The sequence below is a fragment of the Salvelinus alpinus genome, chromosome 1 (assembly GCF_045679555.1).
Source record: "Salvelinus alpinus chromosome 1, SLU_Salpinus.1, whole genome shotgun sequence".
NCBI classification, from domain to species: domain Eukaryota; kingdom Metazoa; phylum Chordata; class Actinopteri; order Salmoniformes; family Salmonidae; genus Salvelinus; species Salvelinus alpinus.
The window spans coordinates 19,934,416-19,956,390 of NC_092086.1; the positions used below are offsets into that span (position 1 = coordinate 19,934,416).

General features: G+C 39.6%; 1 protein-coding gene and 1 gene segment (V, D, J or C); one reads left to right on the forward strand and one right to left on the reverse strand.

The window, feature by feature from the left end:
• Positions 1 to 1,903: 1,903 nt before the first annotated feature.
• Positions 1,904 to 3,048, forward strand: LOC139578048 (tetraspanin-10-like; the record flags this gene model as incomplete). The annotated part of the gene is made up of 2 exons (XM_071405620.1): positions 1,904 to 2,397; positions 2,742 to 3,048. Coding segments are annotated over 2 exons (801 nt in total), but the record flags the coding sequence as incomplete, so codon positions are not given.
• An 11,778-nt stretch (positions 3,049 to 14,826) lies between these two features.
• On the reverse strand, positions 14,827 to 21,467 carry LOC139571215 (Ig lambda chain C region-like). The segment is given in 2 exon segments: positions 14,827 to 15,159; positions 20,907 to 21,467. Coding segments are annotated over 2 exon segments (372 nt in total).
• Between the last annotated feature and the right edge of the window lie 508 nt (positions 21,468 to 21,975).

A 21,975-nucleotide genomic window follows, 5' to 3' on the forward strand; every position in this document is an offset into this window, starting at 1 on the left:
GCTTTCCCTCCATTTCCACCCCTGGTTGTGTCTAAATGTGGCTTTGGGATATTGGTTTCCATGCTTTCCCTCCATTTCCACCCCTGGTTGTGTCTATATGTGGCTTTGAGATATTGGTTTCCATGCTTTCCCTCCATTTCCACCCCTGGTTGTGTCTAAATGTTGCTTTGGGATATTGGTTTCCATGCTTTCCCTCCATTTCCACCCCTGGTTGTGTCTATATGTGGCTTTGGGATATTGCTTTCCATGCTTTCCCTCCATTTCCACCCCTGGTTGTGTCTATATGTGGCTTTGGGATATTGCTTTCCATGCTTTCCCTCCATTTCCACCCCTGGTTGTGTCTAAAGTTTGCTGTTGTTTTCACTTCATTCTTTTTGAATGAATTATATCTACCATAGAGACACTCATTGGCTAAAACACACAACATGCTCACAACATTCTCACAACATTCTCACAATTCTGTATTATGATGTCATTCCACAGCCTCATCACATGGCTGTTGTGGATCAAAGTGGGGTCTGTTCCCTGAGCATCTCTTCTTCCTGTAACACTCGGGTGAAGTTGGCCTGAGTAGACGCTGATCTTGGGTCAGTTTGGCATTTTCCCCACTAATGGTTAAGGTTAGGATTGGGGAGGGTAAGCTGATCTTAGATCTGTACCTAAGGGAAACTTCACCCTGGAGTGTAACAGTCATTGAGGCGTGATCTGATTACTTCTTAATCGCCTGCACTGTGACTCTCACATGATGCTGCTAGAATCCCTGGGAGCCCTGGGCTTTTTTCGTTAGGAACCAAACAAAAGCAACGTTCCAAAACAGGGAGTGTTCTACATGAATTTGACCAATAAGAAACTCTCGTTCCGTTACAAGTTATTTTGCTACAGTGTAGATGAATGAATACACTCTTCTGTCTGCTGGAGCCCTGAGCTAACGACCCACCCACCACACCACACTGCATAGAGCTGTACTGACCTGGCTTCCACCACCTCAACTCTCTCCCTTTCCCCTCACACAGTCTCCTCTCCTCTCCTTTTCTCTCCTCTAGTCTCGTAAACTGACCGGAAGACGGGGAGAACCGACTCTCACACACTGAGTAGCTGAGGACAAGGGGAGAATCGTCCATCACACATTGATTCGTTGAGAGGACAAGGGAAGAATAGTTTCTGAGAGGACAAGGGAAGAATATTTTCTGAGAGGACAAGGGAAGAATAGTTTCTGAGAGGACAAGGGAAGAATAGTTTCTGAGAGGACAAGGGAAGAATAGTTTCTGAGAGGACAAGGGAAGAATATTTTCTGAGAGGACAGAGGGAGAACCGTTTCCTGGCAGCTAGGAAGATGAGGAGGTTACAGTCCATGAGATGGTTTTGTTTTCCCTGGTTGAGGAGAGAGACCTCACAGACTGAGACCAGCCCACTCATACCAAAGGTACAGTAACTGTATGTCTGTCTGACAACCTGTATACTGTTAGTTATGTACTCACTGTACATCATATTGAATAGAGTTTACAGTCCCTTCAACGTTGCAAGCATAGAAAAATAATTGAATAAAAGGACTTGCAACCTTTAACCCTGTCAATTTGACTGGTAAAGTCATGCGTAAACTCCAATTATGCCATTCTTGACTTGAATGAGGAGACCCATTCTATAGATTCTAATTCTATGGTTGCAAGTAGGCTAAACCTAAAGACAATGACCACTACAGACTGAACTTGATGTAGTGTTGAGTTGTTTTTGTCTCAGTGAAATCTCATTGTTTATTGTCTGTCCTGTTTCCTCTTTAAAGACAGACACAGATAGAGAGTTGTCAGGAGTCCTTCAGGGGACTGATGAGAGCAGCACAGAAGAACAGGCTCCAGAACCAGGACCGAATGATGGACCAGGGAACAAGGGTAGAACCAGGGAGGTAAAACACAAAGCCCGTAGCAGGCCCTTCTCCCTGAGAGACTGCCTTCTCAAGTACCTCCTGTTCTTCAGCAACCTCCTCTTCACGGTGCTAGGCCTGGTGATCCTGGCCCTGGGACTGTGGGGCCTCATCAACAAGGAATCCTTCGCTCAGGAGAAAATAGGACAGATCAACACCGACCCCATGCTGGTGTTTGTGATACTGGGCTTGGTGCTGTCTACCCTCTGCCTGTCAGGCTGTGTGGGGGCTCTGAGAGAGAACTGCTGCCTGCTCCAGGTCTTCTCAGCCACCGTGCTGGTCCTGGTAGCAGCCCAGGTCCTAGCGGCCATCGTGGCATACAGCCTGCAGGGACAGATAGAGGGATACCTGAGGTCAGGTATGCTGGCTGCCATGGTGCGTTACCAGGATGACCTGGACTTGAGGTTCATCACAGATGAGATCCAGATAGGACTGCAGTGCTGCGGGGCCGACAACTACAGAGACTGGGAGGTCAACATGTGAGTGAGATGTGACTGACCAGACCATTGACATGATGACTTGTGATGACATGGTCCATTGACTGACACACAGCCTTGTGAACTGATGTCTGTCAACGGGGGTTGTTACTATCATTTTGATAGTTTTATTAGTTATGAGCAGGTCTCTCTTGTAAAATAGAGTTCATCTCAGAGAATAACATGTATGAACAAAGATGAAATAAAATGTATAAAATATAAATCTGTCAAAGATGATATGTTACATAACTAGGGTTATTGCTTTTATGTCACATAACATTATCCACGCAGACAATTGAATTGGTTACTGTCCTTGCTTCTCCCCTCCCATGTCCTCCTCCTCCCAGGTACTATAACTGCTCTGCCCCGGGGGTGCTGTCCTGTGGAGTCCCTGCTACCTGCTGTGTGGACCCCCTGGAGAACGGCACCGTGTGGAACTCCCAGTGTGGAGTAGGATCCCAGCAGCTGGATGAGTTCTCTGCTCAGAGCGTCATCTTCCTGGGGGGCTGTCTGGGGGGCATGTCCCGCTGGATAGAGCAGCACACAGGCCTGATAGGAGCCGTGGGTATCGTCCTACTGGGGGTTCAGATCATCACTCTGTTCATCACCACACGACTGATGGATAAAATCCAGTGCAGTAAAGCTACAAGTTAATAAGACCTAGTGGAGTAAAGCTACAAGATAATAACATATAGTGGAGTAAAGCTACAAGATAATAACATATAGTGGAGTAAAGCTACAAGATAACATCTGGTGGAGTAAAGCTACAAGATAACAACATCTAGTGGAGTAAAGCTACAAGATAATAACATCTAGTGGAGTAAAGCTACAAGATAACATCTGGTGGAGTAAAGCTACAAGATAATAACATCTAGTGGAGTAAAGCTACAAGATAATAACATATAGTGGAGTAAAGCTACAAGATAATAACATATAGTGGAGTAAAGCTACAAGATAACATCTGGTGGAGTAAAGCTACAAGATAACAACATCTAGTGGAGTAAAGCTACAAGATAATAACATCTAGTGGAGTAAAGCTACAAGATAACATCTGGTGGAGTAAAGCTACAAGATAATAACATCTAGTGGAGTAAAGCTACAAGATAATAACATATAGTGGAGTAAAGCTACAAGATAATAACATCTAGTCGAGTAAAGCTACAAGATAACATCTGGTGGAGTAAAGCTACAAGATAATAACATCTAGTGGAGTAAAGCTACAAGATAATAACATCTAGTGGAGTAAAGCTACAAGATAATAACATCTAGGGGAGTAAAGCTACAAGATAATAACATCTAGTGGAGTAAAGCTACAAGATAACAACATCTAGGGGAGTAAAGCTACAAGATAATAACATCTAGTGGAGTAAAGCTACAAGATAATAACATCTAGTGGAGTAAAGCTACAAGATAATAACATCTAGTGGAGTAAAGCTACAAGATAACAACATCTAGTGGACTAAAGCTACAAGATAACAACATATAGTGGAGTAAAGCTACAAGATAATAACATCTAGGTGAGTAAAGCTACAAGATAACATATAGTGGAGTAAAGCTACAAGATAACACATAGTGGAGTAAAGCTACAAGATAATAACATCTAGTGGAGTAAAGCTACAAGATAATAACATATAGTGGAGTAAAGCTACAAGATAATAACATATAGTGGAGTAAAGCTACAAGATAACATCTAGTAGAGTAAAGCTACAAGATAACATCTAGTAGAGTAAAGCTACAAGATAATAACATATAGTGGAGTAGAGTTACAAGATAACATATAGTGGAGTAAAGCTACAAGATAACATCTAGTGGAGTAAAGCTACAAGATAATAACATCTAGTGGAGTAAAGCTACAAGATAATAATATCTAGTTGAGTAAAGCTACAAGATAACATCTAGTGGAGTAAAGCTACAAGATAACATCTAGTGGAGTAAAGCTACAAGATAATAACATCTAGTGGAGTAAAGCTACAAGATAATAACATCTAGTGGAGTAAAGCTACAAGATAATAACATCTAGTGGAGTAAAGCTACAAGATAATAACATCTAGTGGAGTAAAGCTACAAGATAACATCTGGTGGAGTAAAGCTACAAGATAACATATAGCGGAGTAAAGCTACAAGATAATAACATCTAGTGCAGTAAAGCTACAAGATAACATCTAGTGGAGTAAAGCTACAAGATAATAACATCTAGTGGAGTAAAGCTACAAGATAAGAACATCTACTGGAGTAAAGTTACAAGATAACATATAGTGGAGTAAAGCTACAAGATAATAACATCTAGTGGAGTAAAGCTACATGATAACATCTAGTGGAGTAAAGCTACAAGATAATAACATATAGTGGAGTAAAGCTACAAGATAATAACATCTAGGGGAGTAAAGCTACAAGATAATAACATATAGGGAAGTAAAGCTACAAGATAACATCTAGTGGAGTAAAGCTACAAGTTAATAACATATAGTGGAGTAAAGCTACATGATAACATCTAGTGGAGTAAAGTTACAAGATAACATATAGTGGAGTAAAGCTACAAGATAATAACATCTAGTGGAGTAAAGCTACAAGATAACAACATCTAGTGGAGTAAAGCTACAAGATAACATCTAGTGGAGTAAAGCTACAAGATAATAACATATAGTTGAGTAAAGCTACAAGATAATAACATATAGTGGAGTAAAGCTACAAGATAATAACATCTAGTGGAGTAAAGCTACAAGATAACATCTAGTGGAGTAAAGCTACAAGTTAATAACATCTAGTGGAGTAAAGCTACAAGATAATAACATCTAGTGGAGTAAAGCTACAAGATAATAACATCTAGTGGAGTAAAGCTACAAGATAATAACATATAGTGGAGTAAAGCTACAAGATAATAACATCTAGTAGAGTAAAGCTACAAGATAACATCTGGTAGAGTAAAGCTACAAGATAATAACATCTAGTAGAGTAAAGCTACAAGATAACATCTGGTAGAGTAAAGCTACAAGATAATAACATCTAGTGGAGTAAAGCTACAAGATAATAACATCTAGTAGAGTAAAGCTACAAGATAATAACATATAGTGGAGTAAAGCTACAAGATAATAACATCTAGTAGAGTAAAGCTACAAGATAACATCTGGTAGAGTAAAGCTACAAGATAATAACATATAGTTGAGTAAAGCTACACGATAACATATAGCGGAGTAAAGCTACAAGATAACATCTAGTGGAGTAAAGCTACAAGATAACATCTGGTAGAGTAAAGCTACAAGATAACATCTAGTGGAGTAAAGCTACAAGATAACATCTAGTAGAGTAAAGCTACAAGATAATAACATATAGTTGAGTAAAGCTACACGATAACATATAGCGGAGTAAAGCTACAAGATAACATCTAGTGGAGTAAAGCTACAAGATAACATCTAGTGGAGTAAAGCTACAAGATAATAACATCTAGTGGAGTAAAGTTACAAGATAACATATAGTGGAGTAAAGCTACAAGATAACATATAGCGGAGTAAAGCTACAAGATAATAACATCTAGTGGAGTAAAGTTACAAGATAACATATAGTGGAGTAAAGCTACAAGATAACATATAGCGGAGTAAAGCTACAAGATAATAACATCTAGTGGAGTAAAGCTACAAGATAACATCTAGTAGAGTAAAGCTACAAGATAACATCTAGTGGACTAAAGCTACAAGATAATAACATCTAGTGGAGTAAAGTTACAAGATAACATATAGTGGAGTAAAGCTACAAGATAACATATAGCGGAGTAAAGCTACAAGATAATAACATCTAGTGGAGTAAAGCTACAAGATAACATCTAGTGGAGTAAAGCTACAAGATAATAACATCTAGTGGAGTAAAGCTACAAGATAATAACATCTAGGGGAGTAAAGCTACAAGATAATAACATCTAGGGGAGTAAAGCTACAAGATAATAACATCTAGTGGAGTAAAGCTACAAGATAACATCTAGTGGAGTAAAGCTACAAGATAATAACATGTAGTGGAGTAAAGCTACAAAATAATAACATCTAGTGGAGTAAAGCTACAAGATAACATCTAGTGGAGTAAAGCTACAAGATAATAACATCTAGTGGAGTAAAGCTACAAGATAACATCTAGTGGAGTAAAGCTACAAGATAATAACATATAGTGGAGTAAAGCTACAAGATAATAACATCTAGTGGAGTAAAGCTACAAGATAACATATAGTGGAGTAAAGCTACAAGATAATAACATCTAGTGGAGTAAAGCTACAAGATAACATCTAGTGGAGTAAAGCTACAAGATAACATCTAGTGGAGTAAAGCTACAAGATAACATCTAGTGGAGTAAAGCTACAAGATAACATATAGTGGAGTAAAGCTACAAGATAATAACATGTAGTGGAGTAAAGCTACAAGATAACATCTAGTGGAGTAAAGCTACAAGATAATAACATATAGTGGAGTAAAGCTACAAGATAATAACATATAGTGGAGTAAAGCTACAAGATAACATGTAGTGGAGTAAAGCTACAAGATAATAACATATAGTGGAGTAAAGCTACAAGATAATAACATATAGTGGAGTAAAGCTACAAGATAATAACATATAGTGAAGTAAAGTTACAAGATAACATCTAGTGGAGTAAAGCTACAAGATAATAACATCTAGTGGAGTAAAGCTACAAGATAATAACATCTAGTGGAGTAAAGATACAAGATAACATCTAGTGGAGTAAAGCTACAAGATAACATATAGTGGAGTAAAGCTACAAGATAATAACATCTAGTGGAGTAAAGTTACAAGATAACATATAGTGGAGTAAAGCTACAAGATAATAACATCTAGTGGAGTAAAGTTACAAGATAACATCTAGTGGAGTAAAGCTACAAGATAACAACATCTAGTGGAGTAAAGTTACAAGATAATAACATCTAGTGGAGTAAAGCAACAAGATAACATCTAGTGGAGTAAAGCTACAAGATAATAACATCTAGTGGAGTAAAGTTACAAGATAACATATAGTGGAGTAAAGTTACAAGATAACATCTAGTGGAGTAAAGCTACAAGATAACATCTAGTGGAGTAAAGCTACAAGATAATAACATCTAGTGGAGTAAAGCTACAAGATAAGAACATATAGTGGAGTAAAGCTACAAGATAATAACATCTAGGGGAGTAAAGCTACAAGATAATAACATATAGGGAAGTAAAGCTACAAGATAACATCTAGTGGAGTAAAGCTACAAGTTAATAACATATAGTGGAGTAAAGCTACAAGATAATAACATCTAGTGGAGTAAAGCTACATGATACCATCTAGTGGAGTAAAGCTACAAGATAACATATAGTGGAGTAAAGCTACAAGATAACATCTAGTGGAGTAAAGCTACAAGATAACATCTAGTGGAGTAAAGCTACAAGATAACATATAGTGGAGTAAAGCTACAAGATAACAACATCTAGTGGAGTAAAGCTACAAGATAACAACATGTAGTGGAGTAAAGCTACAAGATAATAACATATAGTGGAGTAAAGCTACAAGATAATAACATATAGTGAAGTAAAGTTACAAGATAACATCTAGTTGAGTAAAGCTACACGATAACATATAGCGGAGTAAAGCTACAAGATAACATCTAGTGGAGTAAAGCTACAAGATAACATATAGTGGAGTAAAGCTACAAGATAACAACATCTAGTGGAGTAAAGCTACAAGATAACAACATGTAGTGGAGTAAAGCTACAAGATAATAACATATAGTGGAGTAAAGCTACAAGATAATAACATATAGTGGAGTAAAGCTACAAGATAATAACATATAGTTGAGTAAAGCTACACGATAACATATAGCGGAGTAAAGCTACATGATAACATCTAGTGGAGTAAAGCTACAAGATAACATATAGTGGAGTAAAGCTACAAGATAACATCTAGTGGAGTAAAGCTACAAGATAATAACATATAGTTGAGTAAAGCTACACGATAACATATAGCGGAGTAAAGCTACATGATAACATCTAGTGGAGTAAAGCTACAAGATAACATCTAGTGGAGTAAAGCTACAAGATAACATCTAGTAGAGTAAAGCTACAAGATAACATCTAGTAGAGTAAAGCTACAAGATAATAACATATAGTTGAGTAAAGCTACACGATAACATATAGCGGAGTAAAGCTACAAGATAACATCTAGTGGAGTAAAGCTACAAGATAACATCTAGTGGAGTAAAGCTACAAGATAATAACATCTAGTGGAGTAAAGCTACAAGATAATAACATCTAGTGGAGTAAAGCTACACGATAACATATAGCGGAGTAAAGCTACAAGATAACATCTAGTGGAGTAAAGCTACAAGATAATAACATCTAGTGGAGTAAAGCTACAAGATAATAACATCTAGTGGAGTAAAGCTACACGATAACATATAGCGGAGTAAAGCTACAAGATAACATATAGTGGACTAAAGCTACAAGATAATAACATCTAGTGGAGTAAAGCTACAAGATAACATCTAGTGGAGTAAAGCTACAAGATAATAACATCTAGTGGAGTAAAGTTACAAGATAACATATAGTGGAGTAAAGCTACAAGATAACATATAGCGGAGTAAAGCTACAAGATAATAACATCTAGTGGAGTAAAGCTACAAGATAACATCTAGTGGACTAAAGCTACAAGAAAAGAACATCTAGTGGAGTAAAGCTACAAGATAATAACATCTAGTGGAGTAAAGCTACAAGATAATAACATCTAGTGGAGTAAAGCTACAAGATAATAACATATAGTGGAGTAAAGCTACAAGATAATAACATCTAGGGGAGTAAAGCTACAAGATAATAACATCTAGTGGAGTAAAGCTACAAGATAACATCTAGTGGAGTAAAGCTACAAGATAATAACATGTAGTGGAGTAAAGCTACAAGATAATAACATCTAGTGGAGTAAAGCTACAAGATAACATCTAGTGGAGTAAAGCTACAAGATAATAACATGTAGTGGAGTAAAGCTACAAGATAACATCTAGTGGAGTAAAGCTACAAGATAATAACATATAGTGGAGTAAAGCTACAAGATAATAACATATAGTGGAGTAAAGCTACAAGATAATAACATATAGTGAAGTAAAGTTACAAGATAACATCTAGTGGAGTAAAGCTACAAGATAATAACATCTAGTGGAGTAAAGTTACAAGATAACATCTAGTGGAGTAAAGCTACAAGATAACATATAGTGGAGTAAAGCTACAAGATAATAACATCTAGTGGAGTAAAGTTACAAGATAACATCTAGTGGAGTAAAGCTACAAGATAATAACATCTAGTGGAGTAAAGCTACAAGATAATAACATCTAGTGGAGTAAAGCTACAAGATAATAACATGTAGTGGAGTAAAGCTACAAGATAATAACATCTAGTGGAGTAAAGCTACAAGATAATAACATATAGTGGAGTAAAGCTACAAGATAATAACATCTAGTGGAGTAAAGCTACAAGATAATAACATCTAGTGGAGTAAAGCTACAAGATAACATCTAGTGGAGTAAAGCTACAAGATAACATCTAGTGGAGTAAAGCTACAAGATAATAACATGTAGTGGAGTAAAGCTACAAGATAACATCTAGTGGAGTAAAGCTACAAGATAATAACATGTAGTGGAGTAAAGCTACAAGATAATAACATCTAGTGGAGTAAAGCTACAAGATAACATCTAGTGGAGTAAAGCTACAAGATAATAACATATAGTGGAGTAAAGCTACAAGATAATAACATATAGTGAAGTAAAGTTACAAGATAACATCTAGTGGAGTAAAGCTACAAGATAATAACATCTAGTGGAGTAAAGTTACAAGATAACATCTAGTGGAGTAAAGCTACAAGATAACATATAGTGGAGTAAAGCTACAAGATAATAACATCTAGTGGAGTAAAGTTACAAGATAACATCTAGTGGAGTAAAGCTACAAGATAATAACATCTAGTGGAGTAAAGCTACAAGATAACATCTAGTGGAGTAAAGATACAATATAATAACATCTAGTGGAGTAAAGCTACAAGATAATAACATCTAGTGGAGTAAAGCTACAAGATAATAACATCTAGTGGAGTAAAGCTACAAGATCACATCTAGTGGAGTAAAGCTACAAGATAATAACATCTAGTGGAGTAAAGTTACAAGATAACATATAGTGGAGTAAAGCTACAAGATAACATATAGTGGAGTAAAGCTACAAGATAACATCTAGTGGAGTAAAGTTACAAGATAACAGATAGTGGAGTAAAGCTACAAGATAACATATAGTGGAGTAAAGCTACAAGATAACATCTAGTGGAGTAAAGCTACAAGATAATAACATCTAGTGGAGTAAAGCTACAAGATAACATCTAGTGGAGTAAAGCTACAAGATAATAACATCTAGTGGAGTAAAGCTACAAGATAACATCTAGTGGAGTAAAGCTACAAGATAATAACATCTAGTGGAGTAAAGCTACAAGATAGTAACATCTAGTGGAGTAAAGCTACAAGATAACATCTAGTGGAGTAAAGCTACAAGATAATAACATCTAGTGGAGTAAAGCTACAAGATAATAACATCTAGTGGAGTAAAGCTACAAGATAACATATAGTGGAGTAAAGCTACAAGATAATAACATCTAGTGGAGTAAAGCTACAAGATAACATCTAGTGGAGTAAAGCTACAAGATAATAACATCTAGTGGAGTAAAGCTACAAGATAATAACATCTAGCGGAGTAAAGTTACAAGATAATAACATCTAGTGGAGTAAAGCTACAAGATAACATCTAGTGGAGTAAAGCTACAAGATAACATCTAGTGGAGTAAAGCTACATGATAACATCCATAATGCAAGCTGGACTCTTATTATCACTATGTACTGATGGACAAAACTGTAACCATGGACATGTATTATGATTATTATACAGTAAATGTCCTGGCTAGTGTGTTAGTGGAACACTACAATGTATTGGCTAGTGTGTTAGAGAAACACTACAATGTATTGGCTAGTATGTTAGAGAAACACTACAATGTATTGGCTAGTGTGTTAGAGAAACACTACAATGTATTGGCTAGTATGTTAGAGAAACACTACAATGTATTGGCTAGTGTGTTAGAGAAACACTACAATGTATTGGCTAGTGTGTGTGTTGTAATAGTGCAATAGAGCAGTGTTCAGTTAGGATCCAGTTAGAATTCAGTTAGGAATTCAACATGAAATTTCATCGGGGACTACGTTGGAAACAAGTTGAATCTTGTTGTTAAAGACAGGAAGCTGTAATAGTCTAGAATGTGTCTGCCAACAGAGAGATCTTACCAGTACCAAGACCATCCATCCCTTGAATATCATCTCCAAACCTGAGGAAAACAATCAACATCACTGTCATTATAGAACATTATCAGAACGACCAGATCATCAACTGTAAACTATCTAAGTGGTGTCACTGTTGAGGTTGTATGGCTGAACATGAATTGTATCACACTGTATGTTCTAATCATTATTCAAATAATAATTTATTCACCAGTGGTGGCTAGTGGGCAGAGATATCGGAGGATCAGCTCATCGCAATCAATTACATTTCAGCCAGTAGAATAAGCCTGTACTCCTATATCATCACCCACCAGCCTCCTCTGTTCTCTACCCACAAACGCATTGAGTACCACTGAATTACCTTGTAAAGAAATCAAATGAATAGTGCTGGAGTCAGGTGTAGTGGTAACACTGTTGACTAGAATAGTGCTGGAGTCAGGTCTAGTGGTAACACTGTTGACTAGAATAGTGCTGGAGTCAGGTGTAGTGGTAACACTGCTGACTAGAATAATGCTGGAGTCAGGTCTAGTGGTAACACTGCTGACTAGAATAGTGCTGGAGTCAGGTCTCGTGGTAACACTGCTGACTAGAATAGTGCTGGAGTCAGGTCTAGTGGTAACACTGCTGACTAGAATAATGCTGGAGTCAGGTCTAGTGGTAACACTGCTGACTAGAATAGTGCTGGAGTCAGGTCTAGTGGTAACACTGCTGACTAGAATAGTGCTGGAGTCAGGTCTAGTGGTAACACTGCTGACTAGAATAATGCTGGAGTCAGGTCTCGTGGTAACACTGCTGACTAGAATAGTGCTGGAGTCAGGTCTAGTGGTAACACTGTTGACTAGAATAGTGCTGGAGTCAGGTGTAGTGGTAACACTGCTGACTAGAATAGTGCTGGAGTCAGGTCTAGTGGAAACACTGCTGACTAGAATAGTGCTGGAGTCAGGTCTAGTGGTAACACTGCTGACTAGAATAGTGCTGGAGTCAGGTGTAGTGGTAACACTGCTGACTAGAATAGTGCTGGAGTCATGTGTAGCTGTAACACTGCTGACTAGAATAGTGCTGGAGTCATGTGTAGCTGTAACACTGTTGACTAGAATAGTGCTGGAGTCAGGTCTCGTGGTAACACTGCTGACTCCAGATCACACACAGACCCACTGGAGATGGGGTTACTAATCCTGCCTCAGCCCCCACTCTCTGTATCCCTCTCTACCTTACCACTGTCACAGACCTTAAACAATACAATAAAAAAATATATATATATGTAAAGAATATGAATAAATCAGAGAGAAAATTAGAAATACATTTGGAAATGTTTAGAAATCTTTATTTTATAACTAAATCAAATTAATAGTGACTCATCCAATGACCCCCCCCACCAAGCCCCCCCCCCCCCCCCCCCCCACCCCGGGGATGCTTTTATACTGGAGAGTGTAACTCTGTTTGAACTTGGGGGGCCCCTTGGTTGGGGAGCGAGAACAGGTGGCTCGGATGGTGCCCAGGTTATTCATGGTTCTGTTGGTCTCTGTGGGGACACTGGGTCTGTAGACTGTCTGTCTGTGATGGTTTCTGGTTTGGTTACACTGATGAAATGTAGATGAGAAGGGATGTCAGGTATCTTGCATAGTTTGAATAAATATCTATGGCACTTAATATAATTCATTTGGATGAGATGGGGCATCTCAAGAGATCTAATCTGAAAAATGTCAAATAAATAACTAAATATTATCCCTCTCATAGACCTTTAAACTATTCTAAACTAGGCACTCCTTATCTCCACTGAATCATATGTTTACTCCCCCCCCCCCCCCCCCACACACACAGTTCTGAGAGGAGATAAAATAACCCCTTCATTTACATGAAGCTATAAATAAGGAGAGGAGGAGGGGAGGGGAAGCAGGTGTGTGCTGGGGGAGAAGGGGAACAACACATCACTGCCTGTAACTCAGTGTCAGAGCGAGAACACGTCCCTGGTGAATGACTCTGATAACTAGAGATAGTAGATATGAAACCATCAGCTGGTCTTTGGGTGGGACTGAAACCAGAGGTCTACAGACAGCTGTTCCTGTTGTAAAGTACATGTAGATCTTTCCTCAGTCATTATTGGTGGTCGTATGTCCTCCTCTGGTGGACGTTGATAAAACTGCAGCCTCTGTTCTGATCACTGATGCAGAATGTGAAACACAGCATGACATGCCTCTCTCTATATGTTGGACCAATCCTAACTTCCACTTAAGGGGATACTTCAGAATTTTGTCAATGAGTCCCTTTATATACTTCCCCAGAGTCAGATGGACTTGTTCATACCATTTGTATTTCTCTGTGTCCAGTTTGAAGGAAGTTAGTTTAGTCAGTCAATGTTAACCAGCGTTTCCCATAGACTTTCAGTCATTGTGCGATCTTCATCTGACTCTGGGGAAGAAGATAAAGGACCTCATTGAGTGTTTACTTAGTCATGGATGGATGTCAGTGGGAGACTAAGTGAAGACCAGACTTATACAGTTGTAATTCATGCTGAAATGATACGGAGTCCAACATGTAATGTTAATACTAGAGAACAGTCAACTGTTAGGTCATCTCTGGTTGGTCAGAATCCTTGTTATGATAATAAAGCAGGTAAGGATTCTGGACTCTTCTGTCTTGGTTCAATTTAAACAGTCATTATCCAGATTCACAATCATTTAGTGCTGCTAACACTGATGTTCATCAACATGCTCAAATACAAACACTTGTTCTTTAGAATGTTCTTTATTTAATATCCACAATACAGCAAAGCTCTAACAATTCCTCTATTATACATTAGTAATTCAACTCATTTCACAATAGTAGAGAGACCTAGTCATCATGACAGTGTTTCAGATGTTATGTTTTAGAGAACATGATGCCAGTACAGTGAATGCATCAATAGTAACTTGTCATGAGAAACAACCCTCAACAACTATTTGACATTACATTGGTTATTGTCATACTTTCACTGCTGCATTCAGACTTCAGCCCAATATCATCCATGTTGTTAGGATTTTAACGTCTATATTTAACAGCAAAGCAATGAATAAACACATAATTTAACAGCTTTAAACTACCAGCTGCACTCATTGTATAAATACTGAATATTATTGTTTTACAGACTACAACTAGTCTTTCTGATCTCTTTCTCAGAGAATGTTGACCCCAACGACACTTTACATGTGAACACCAGGTCCTTGTCCCAGTCTGCAGTCTGAATGGTCAGATAGCTGCTGATCTTGAAGGTTTTGTCTGGTTGCTGCTCAGCAGGGCTGGTAGAAACATCTTCTGTCACTGATTCACCATTAGACATCCAGCTGACATCTGCCAACCCCTTGGACCTCTGAGACAGGTTACTAGTCAGACACACCAGTGTTGCTCTGCTGGACTTGAGGTCTTCAGTGGATGGAGGGAACAGGGTCACAGCAGGTGTAGCCAGATCTCCATCTGTAGAAAGTAGTCAACGGATGGGATGAGAAGAAAACACAATGGATAACAGTTTATATTTCAGAACATGTGGGTATCATTACCAATACACCCTGCATTAAGAGCAATTATATTACGATCTGCTCTTCATGATGTTTACAATGATATTGATAGAAGGAATCATACGGTGTTAAGGTGTTAAAATGAGAGACAGAGCAATTTCTGGAAACATTATTTATAATATTACATCAGAGCTCTGGAAGACTAAAATGCTAAAAGCTGAACGAAATGTGGACATTTAAATATAAAATACAAATAATTCACAAGGAAATGGGATTTAAAAAAATGAAAAATGAAATATCTCCTTTACATTGAGTTATATAGACAACAGAAACACAAGATATTAATGATTAAACACTTTGAGATGAAAGATCTCCTTTACATTGAGTTATATAGACAACAGAAAAACAAGATATTCATGATTAAACACTTTGAGATGAAATATCTCCTTTACATTGAGTTATATAGACAACAGAAACACAAGATATTAATGATTAAACACTTTGAGATGAAATATCTCCTTTACATTGAGTTATATAGACAACAGAAACACAAGATATTCATGATTAAACACTTTGAGATGAAAGATCTCCTTTACATTGAGTTATATAGACAACAGAAACACAAGATATTAATGATTAAACACTTTGAGATGAAATATCTCCTTTACATTGAGTTACACAGACAACAGAAACACAAGATATGAATGATAAAACATGAACAGAGCAGACCAACCAGAGACATTAACACAGTCATCAAACTGTTTCATAAGTCATTTACAAACAAAATACGAGACAGGATTAAAGCAGGTGCAAAATATTAAATCAGTGAATTTAAATGACATTTTATTAAACAAACATTTAAAAAAAATATATATATATATCTGACCAACACTATAGTAGAAACAAAACATATTCTGTAGATTAACACATTAGAAGGGTACTCACCAGTAACAATGAGCTTGGTTCCTTGTCCGAATACCACAGTGATTCAGTTTGTATACACAGCCGTACAATAACCTCCTCCCTCTCTCTACTGAGGACAGGAACTGAACCATCCATTCAGACAGAGCTTCACTCTCTCTACTGAGAGGACAGGAACTGAAACATCCCATTCAGACAGAGCTTCACTCTCTCTACTGAGAGGACAGGAACTGAACCATCCCATTCAGACAGAGCTTCACTCTCACTAACGAGAGGACAGGAACTGAAACATCCATTCAGACAGAGCTTCACTCTCTCTACTGAGAGGACAGGAACTGAAACATCCCATTCAGACAGAGCTTCACTCTCTCTACTGAGAGGACAGGAACTGAAACATCCCATTCAGACAGAGCTTCACTCTCTCTACTGAGAGGACAGGAACTGAAACATCCATTCAGACAACGCTTCACTCTCTCTACTGAGAGGACAGGAACTGTAACATCCATTCAGACAGCGCTTCACTCTCACTACTGAGAGGACAGGAACTGAAACATTCCATTCAGACAGAGCTTCACTCTCACTACTGAGAGGACAGTAACTGAAACATCCCATCCAGACAGAGCTTCACTCTCACTACTGAGAGGACAGGAACTGAAACATCCATTCTGACAGAGCTTCACTCTCTCTACTGAGAGGACAGGAACTGAAACATCCCATTCAGACAGAATTTCAATCTCTTTACTGAGAGGACAGGAACTGAAACATCCCATTCAGACAGAGCTTCACTCTCTCTACTGAGAGGACAGGAACTGAAACATCCCATTCAGACAGAGCTTCACTCTCTCTACTGAGAGGACAGGAACTGAAACATCCCATTCAGACAGAGCTTCACTCTCTCTACTGAGAGGACAGGAACTGAAACATCCCATCCAGACAGAGCTTCACTCTCTCTACTGAGAGGACAGGAACTGAAACATCCATTCAGACAGAGCTTCACTCTCTCTACTGAGAGGACAGGAACTGAAACATCCCATTCAGACAGAGCTTCACTCTCACCACTGAGAGGACAGGAACTGAAACATCCCATTCAGACAGAGCTTCACTCTCTCTACTGAGAGGACAGGAACTGAAACATCCCATTCAGACAGAGCTTCACTCTCTCTACTGAGAGGACAGGAACTGAAACATCCATTCAGACAGAGCTTCACTCTCTCTACTGAGAGGACAGGAACTGAAACATCCCATTCAGACAGAGCTTCACTCTCTCTACTGAGAGGACAGGAACTGAAACATCCATTCAGACAGAGCTTCACTCTCTCTACTGAGAGGACAGGAACTGAAACATCCCATTCAGACAGAGCTTCACTCTCACTACTGAGAGGACAGGAACTGAAACATCCCATTCAGACAGAGCTTCACTCTCACTACTGAGAGGACAGGAACTGAAACATCCCATTCTGACAGAGCTTCACTCTCTCTACTGAGAGGACAGGAACTGAAACATCCCATTCAGACAGAGCTTCACTCTCTCTACTGAGAGGACAGGAACTGGAACATCCATTCAGACAGAGCTTCACTCTCTCTACTGAGAGGACAGGAACTGAAACATCCCATTCTGACAGAGCTTCACTCTCACTACTGAGAGGACAGGAACTGAAACATCCCATTCTGACAGAGCTTCACTCTCTCTACTGAGAGGACAGGAACTGAAACATCCCATTCAGACAGAGCTTCACTCTCTCTACTGAGAGGACAGGAACTGGAACATCCATTCAGACAGAGCTTCACTCTCTCTACTGAGAGGACAGGAACTGAAACATCCCATTCTGACAGAGCTTCACTCTCTCTACTGAGAGGACAGGAACTGAAACATCCCATTCAGACAGAGCTTCACTCTCTCTACTGAGAGGACAGGAACTGAAACATCCCATTCAGACAGAGCTTCAGTCTCTCTACTGAGAGGACAGGAACTGAAACATCCATTCAGACAGAGCTTCTCTCTCTCTACTGAGAGGACAGGAACTGAAACATCCATTCAGACAGAGCTTCAGTCTCTCTACTGAGAGGACAGGAACTGAAACATCCCATTCAGACAGAGCTTCTCTCTCTCTACTGAGAGGACAGGAACTGAAACATCCCATTCAGACAGAGCTTCACTCTCTCTACTGAGAGGACAGGAACTGAAACATCCCATTCAGACAGAGCTTCACTCTCTCTACTGAGAGGACATGAACTGAAACATCCCATTCAGACAGAGCTTCACTCTCACTACTGAGAGGACAGGAACTGAAACATCCCATTCAGACAGAGCTTCACTCTCTCTACTGAGAGGACAGGAACTGTAACATCCATTCAGACAGAGCTTCACTCTCTCTACTGAGAGGACAGGAACTGAAACATCCCATTCAGACAGAGCTTCACTCTCACTACTGAGAGGACAGGAACTGAAACATCCCATTCAGACAGAGCTTCTCTCTCTCTACTGAGAGGACAGGAACTGAAACATCCCATTCAGACAGAGCTTCACTCTCTCTACTGAGAGGACAGGAACTGAAACATCCCATTCAGACAGAGCTTCACTCTCTCTACTGAGAGGACATGAACTGAAACATCCCATTCAGACAGAGCTTCACTCTCACTACTGAGAGGACAGGAACTGAAACATCCCATTCAGACAGAGCTTCACTCTCTCTACTGAGAGGACAGGAACTGTAACATCCATTCAGACAGAGCTTCACTCTCTCTACTGAGAGGACAGGAACTGAAACATCCCATTCAGACAGAGCTTCAGTCTCTCTACTGAGAGGACAGGAACTGAAACATCCCATTCAGACAGAGCTTCACTCTCACTACTGAGAGGACAGGAACTGAAACATCCCATTCAGACAGAGCTTCACTCTCACTACTGAGAGGACAGGAACTGAAACATCCCATTCAGACAGAGCTTCACTCTCTCTACTGAGAGGACAGGAACTGAAACATCCCATTCAGACAGAGCTTCACTCTCTCTACTGAGAGGACAGGAACTGAAACATCCCATTCAGACAGAGCTTCTCTCTCTCTACTGAGAGGACAGGAACTGAAACATCCCATTCAGACAGAGCTTCACTCTCACTACTGAGAGGACAGGAACTGAAACATCCCATTCAGACAGAGCTTCTCTCTCTCTACTGAGAGGACAGGAACTGAAACATCCCATTCAGACAGAGCTTCACTCTCTCTACTGAGAGGACAGGAACTGAAACATCCCATTCAGACAGAGCTTCACTCTCTCTACTGAGAGGACAGGAACTGAAACATCCCATTCAGACAGAGCTTCACTCTCTCTACTGAGAGGACAGGAACTGAAACATCCCATTCAGACAGAGCTTCACTCTCTCTACTGAGAGGACAGGAACTGAAACATCCCATTCAGACAGAGCTTCACTCTCTCTACTGAGAGGACAGGAACTGAAACATCCCATTCAGACAGAGCTTCACTCTCTCTACTGAGAGGACAGGAACTGAAACATCCCATTCAGACAGAGCTTCACTCTCTCTACTGAGAGGACAGGAACTGAAACATCCCATTCAGACAGAGCTTCACTCTCTCTACTGAGAGGACAGGAACTGAAACATCCCATTCAGACAGAGCTTCACTCTCTCTACTGAGAGGACAGGAACTGAAACATCCCATTCAGACAGAGCTTCACTCTCTCTACTGAGAGGACAGGAACTGAAACATCCCATTCAGACAGAGCTTCACTCTCTCTACTGAGAGGACAGGAACTGAAACATCCCATTCAGACAGAGCTTCACTCTCTCTACTGAGAGGACAGGAACTGAAACATCCCATTCAGACAGAGCTTCACTCTCTCTACTGAGAGGACAGGAACTGAAACATCCCATTCAGACAGAGCTTCACTCTCTCTACTGAGAGGACAGGAACTGAAACATCCCATTCAGACAGAGCTTCACTCTCTCTACTGAGAGGACAGGAACTGAAACATCCCATTCAGACAGAGCTTCACTCTCTCTACTGAGAGGACAGGAACTGAAACATCCCATTCAGACAGAGCTTCACTCTCTCTACTGAGAGGACAGGAACTGAAACATCCATTCAGACAGAGCTTCACTCTCTCTACTGAGAGGACAGGAACTGAAACATCCATTCAGACAGAGCTTCACTCTCTCTACTGAGAGGACAGGAACTGAAACATCCATTCAGACAGAGCTTCACTCTCTCTACTGAGAGGACAGGAACTGAAACATCCCATTCAGACAGAGCTTCACTCTCTCTACTGAGAGGACAGGAACTGAAACATCCCATTCAGACAGAGCTTCACTCTCTCTACTAAGAGGACAGGAACTGAAGAGGAGAAACCAGAACCATATTCTACAGAGGTCCAACCAGTAGTGGTACCACCTGTAACACGTACTGAGGGACTCCTCCTGGAACCTGTTTATACCAACCAGTAATATTATCAACAGTCCCCAGGTTACAGTCCAGAGTGTCCGTCTCTATTATCAACAGTCCCCAGGTTACAGTCCATAGTGTCCGTCTCTATTACCAGCAGGCCCCAGGTTACAGTCCAGAGTGTCTGTCTCTATCATCAACAGTCTCCAGGTTACAGTCCAGAGAGGTCGTGTCTCCTTTCCTCACTGTCACAACAGGAGGCTTCTGTGTCACCACAGTCACACCACTGACACCTGGGAAATAAGAAGATGACATGTAGTAAAGAGAAACATACAGACTCATTATTAATAAAACAGGAAGTAAAACCTCCAGGAAGTCAGACTCCTTACATGTTAGAGCAGTGATGAGAGTGCAGAGTGTCCCCAGCATGTTGTCAGTGTGTGGTGTGAATGGCCCTTACTGTCCAGCTGAGAGATGAGCAGGGTTGGAGTGTGAGGAGAGGAGAGGCTGCAGGACCCACCTATAAGGAGACAGACAGGGAGGAACAGAGGGAGGGGCCTCTATATCTCAGCCTATCAGCTTCTGAGAGGATGGACTTCTGATCAATTTAAATTACTGTAACTGTTCAACTATCAAAAATATCTACATATTTTATATTGGACTAACAAAAACCATTTGAGATCATTTTGGTTACACGGAAAAGAGCAGTATTTTGTTTCATGTGAGTTATGTTGGTAAGTTTTCTTAAAATCAGCATGTCATAATATGTATAATAATAACATAATAATAATAATATCTGGACCTGATAGTGGGGTTCTGATCTAACAGTACATCACTAAATGACTGATGTAATGTCTCTACTGTAAACCAGGGACTGACTATCATGGAGGTTATCTGATACATGAAGTCTTCTGTTAGGACTGAACCTTCTGGAATATCACTTTATCATTCATGCTTTGTGACAACTAGGTGTAATTGTTAATGACAACATTCTAGTAAATGTGTGAAGGGTTTTGTGTAAAACACAAGCATGGAATGTTCTCCTACTGCAGACACACTGGTTCAGGATGACTTGACATTCAGTTAGTGTCTATATTCAGAACATCTGAAAGCAGAAGTGAGTGTGTTTGGTGAGGAGGTTTTTGTCATGGTGTATATCACTGTGATACGTGCTCTTTAACAGAGCTGTCCCATGTCTGACAGTAATACACTGCTGAGTCTGTCTCCTCCACAGTATTAATAATCAAACGATAATCTGATTTAGACTGATGATTAGATGTGAATTTAGGAGGAGGAGAAACCAGAGCCATAGGTAGGAGCACTATTACCATGGTAGAACCTATAACACAAACTGAGGAACTCCTCCTGGAACCTGTTTATACCAACGAGCAGCACTATTCTGAACAGTCCCCAGGTTACAGTCCAGAGTGGCTGTCTCTCCTTTCCTCACTGTCACAA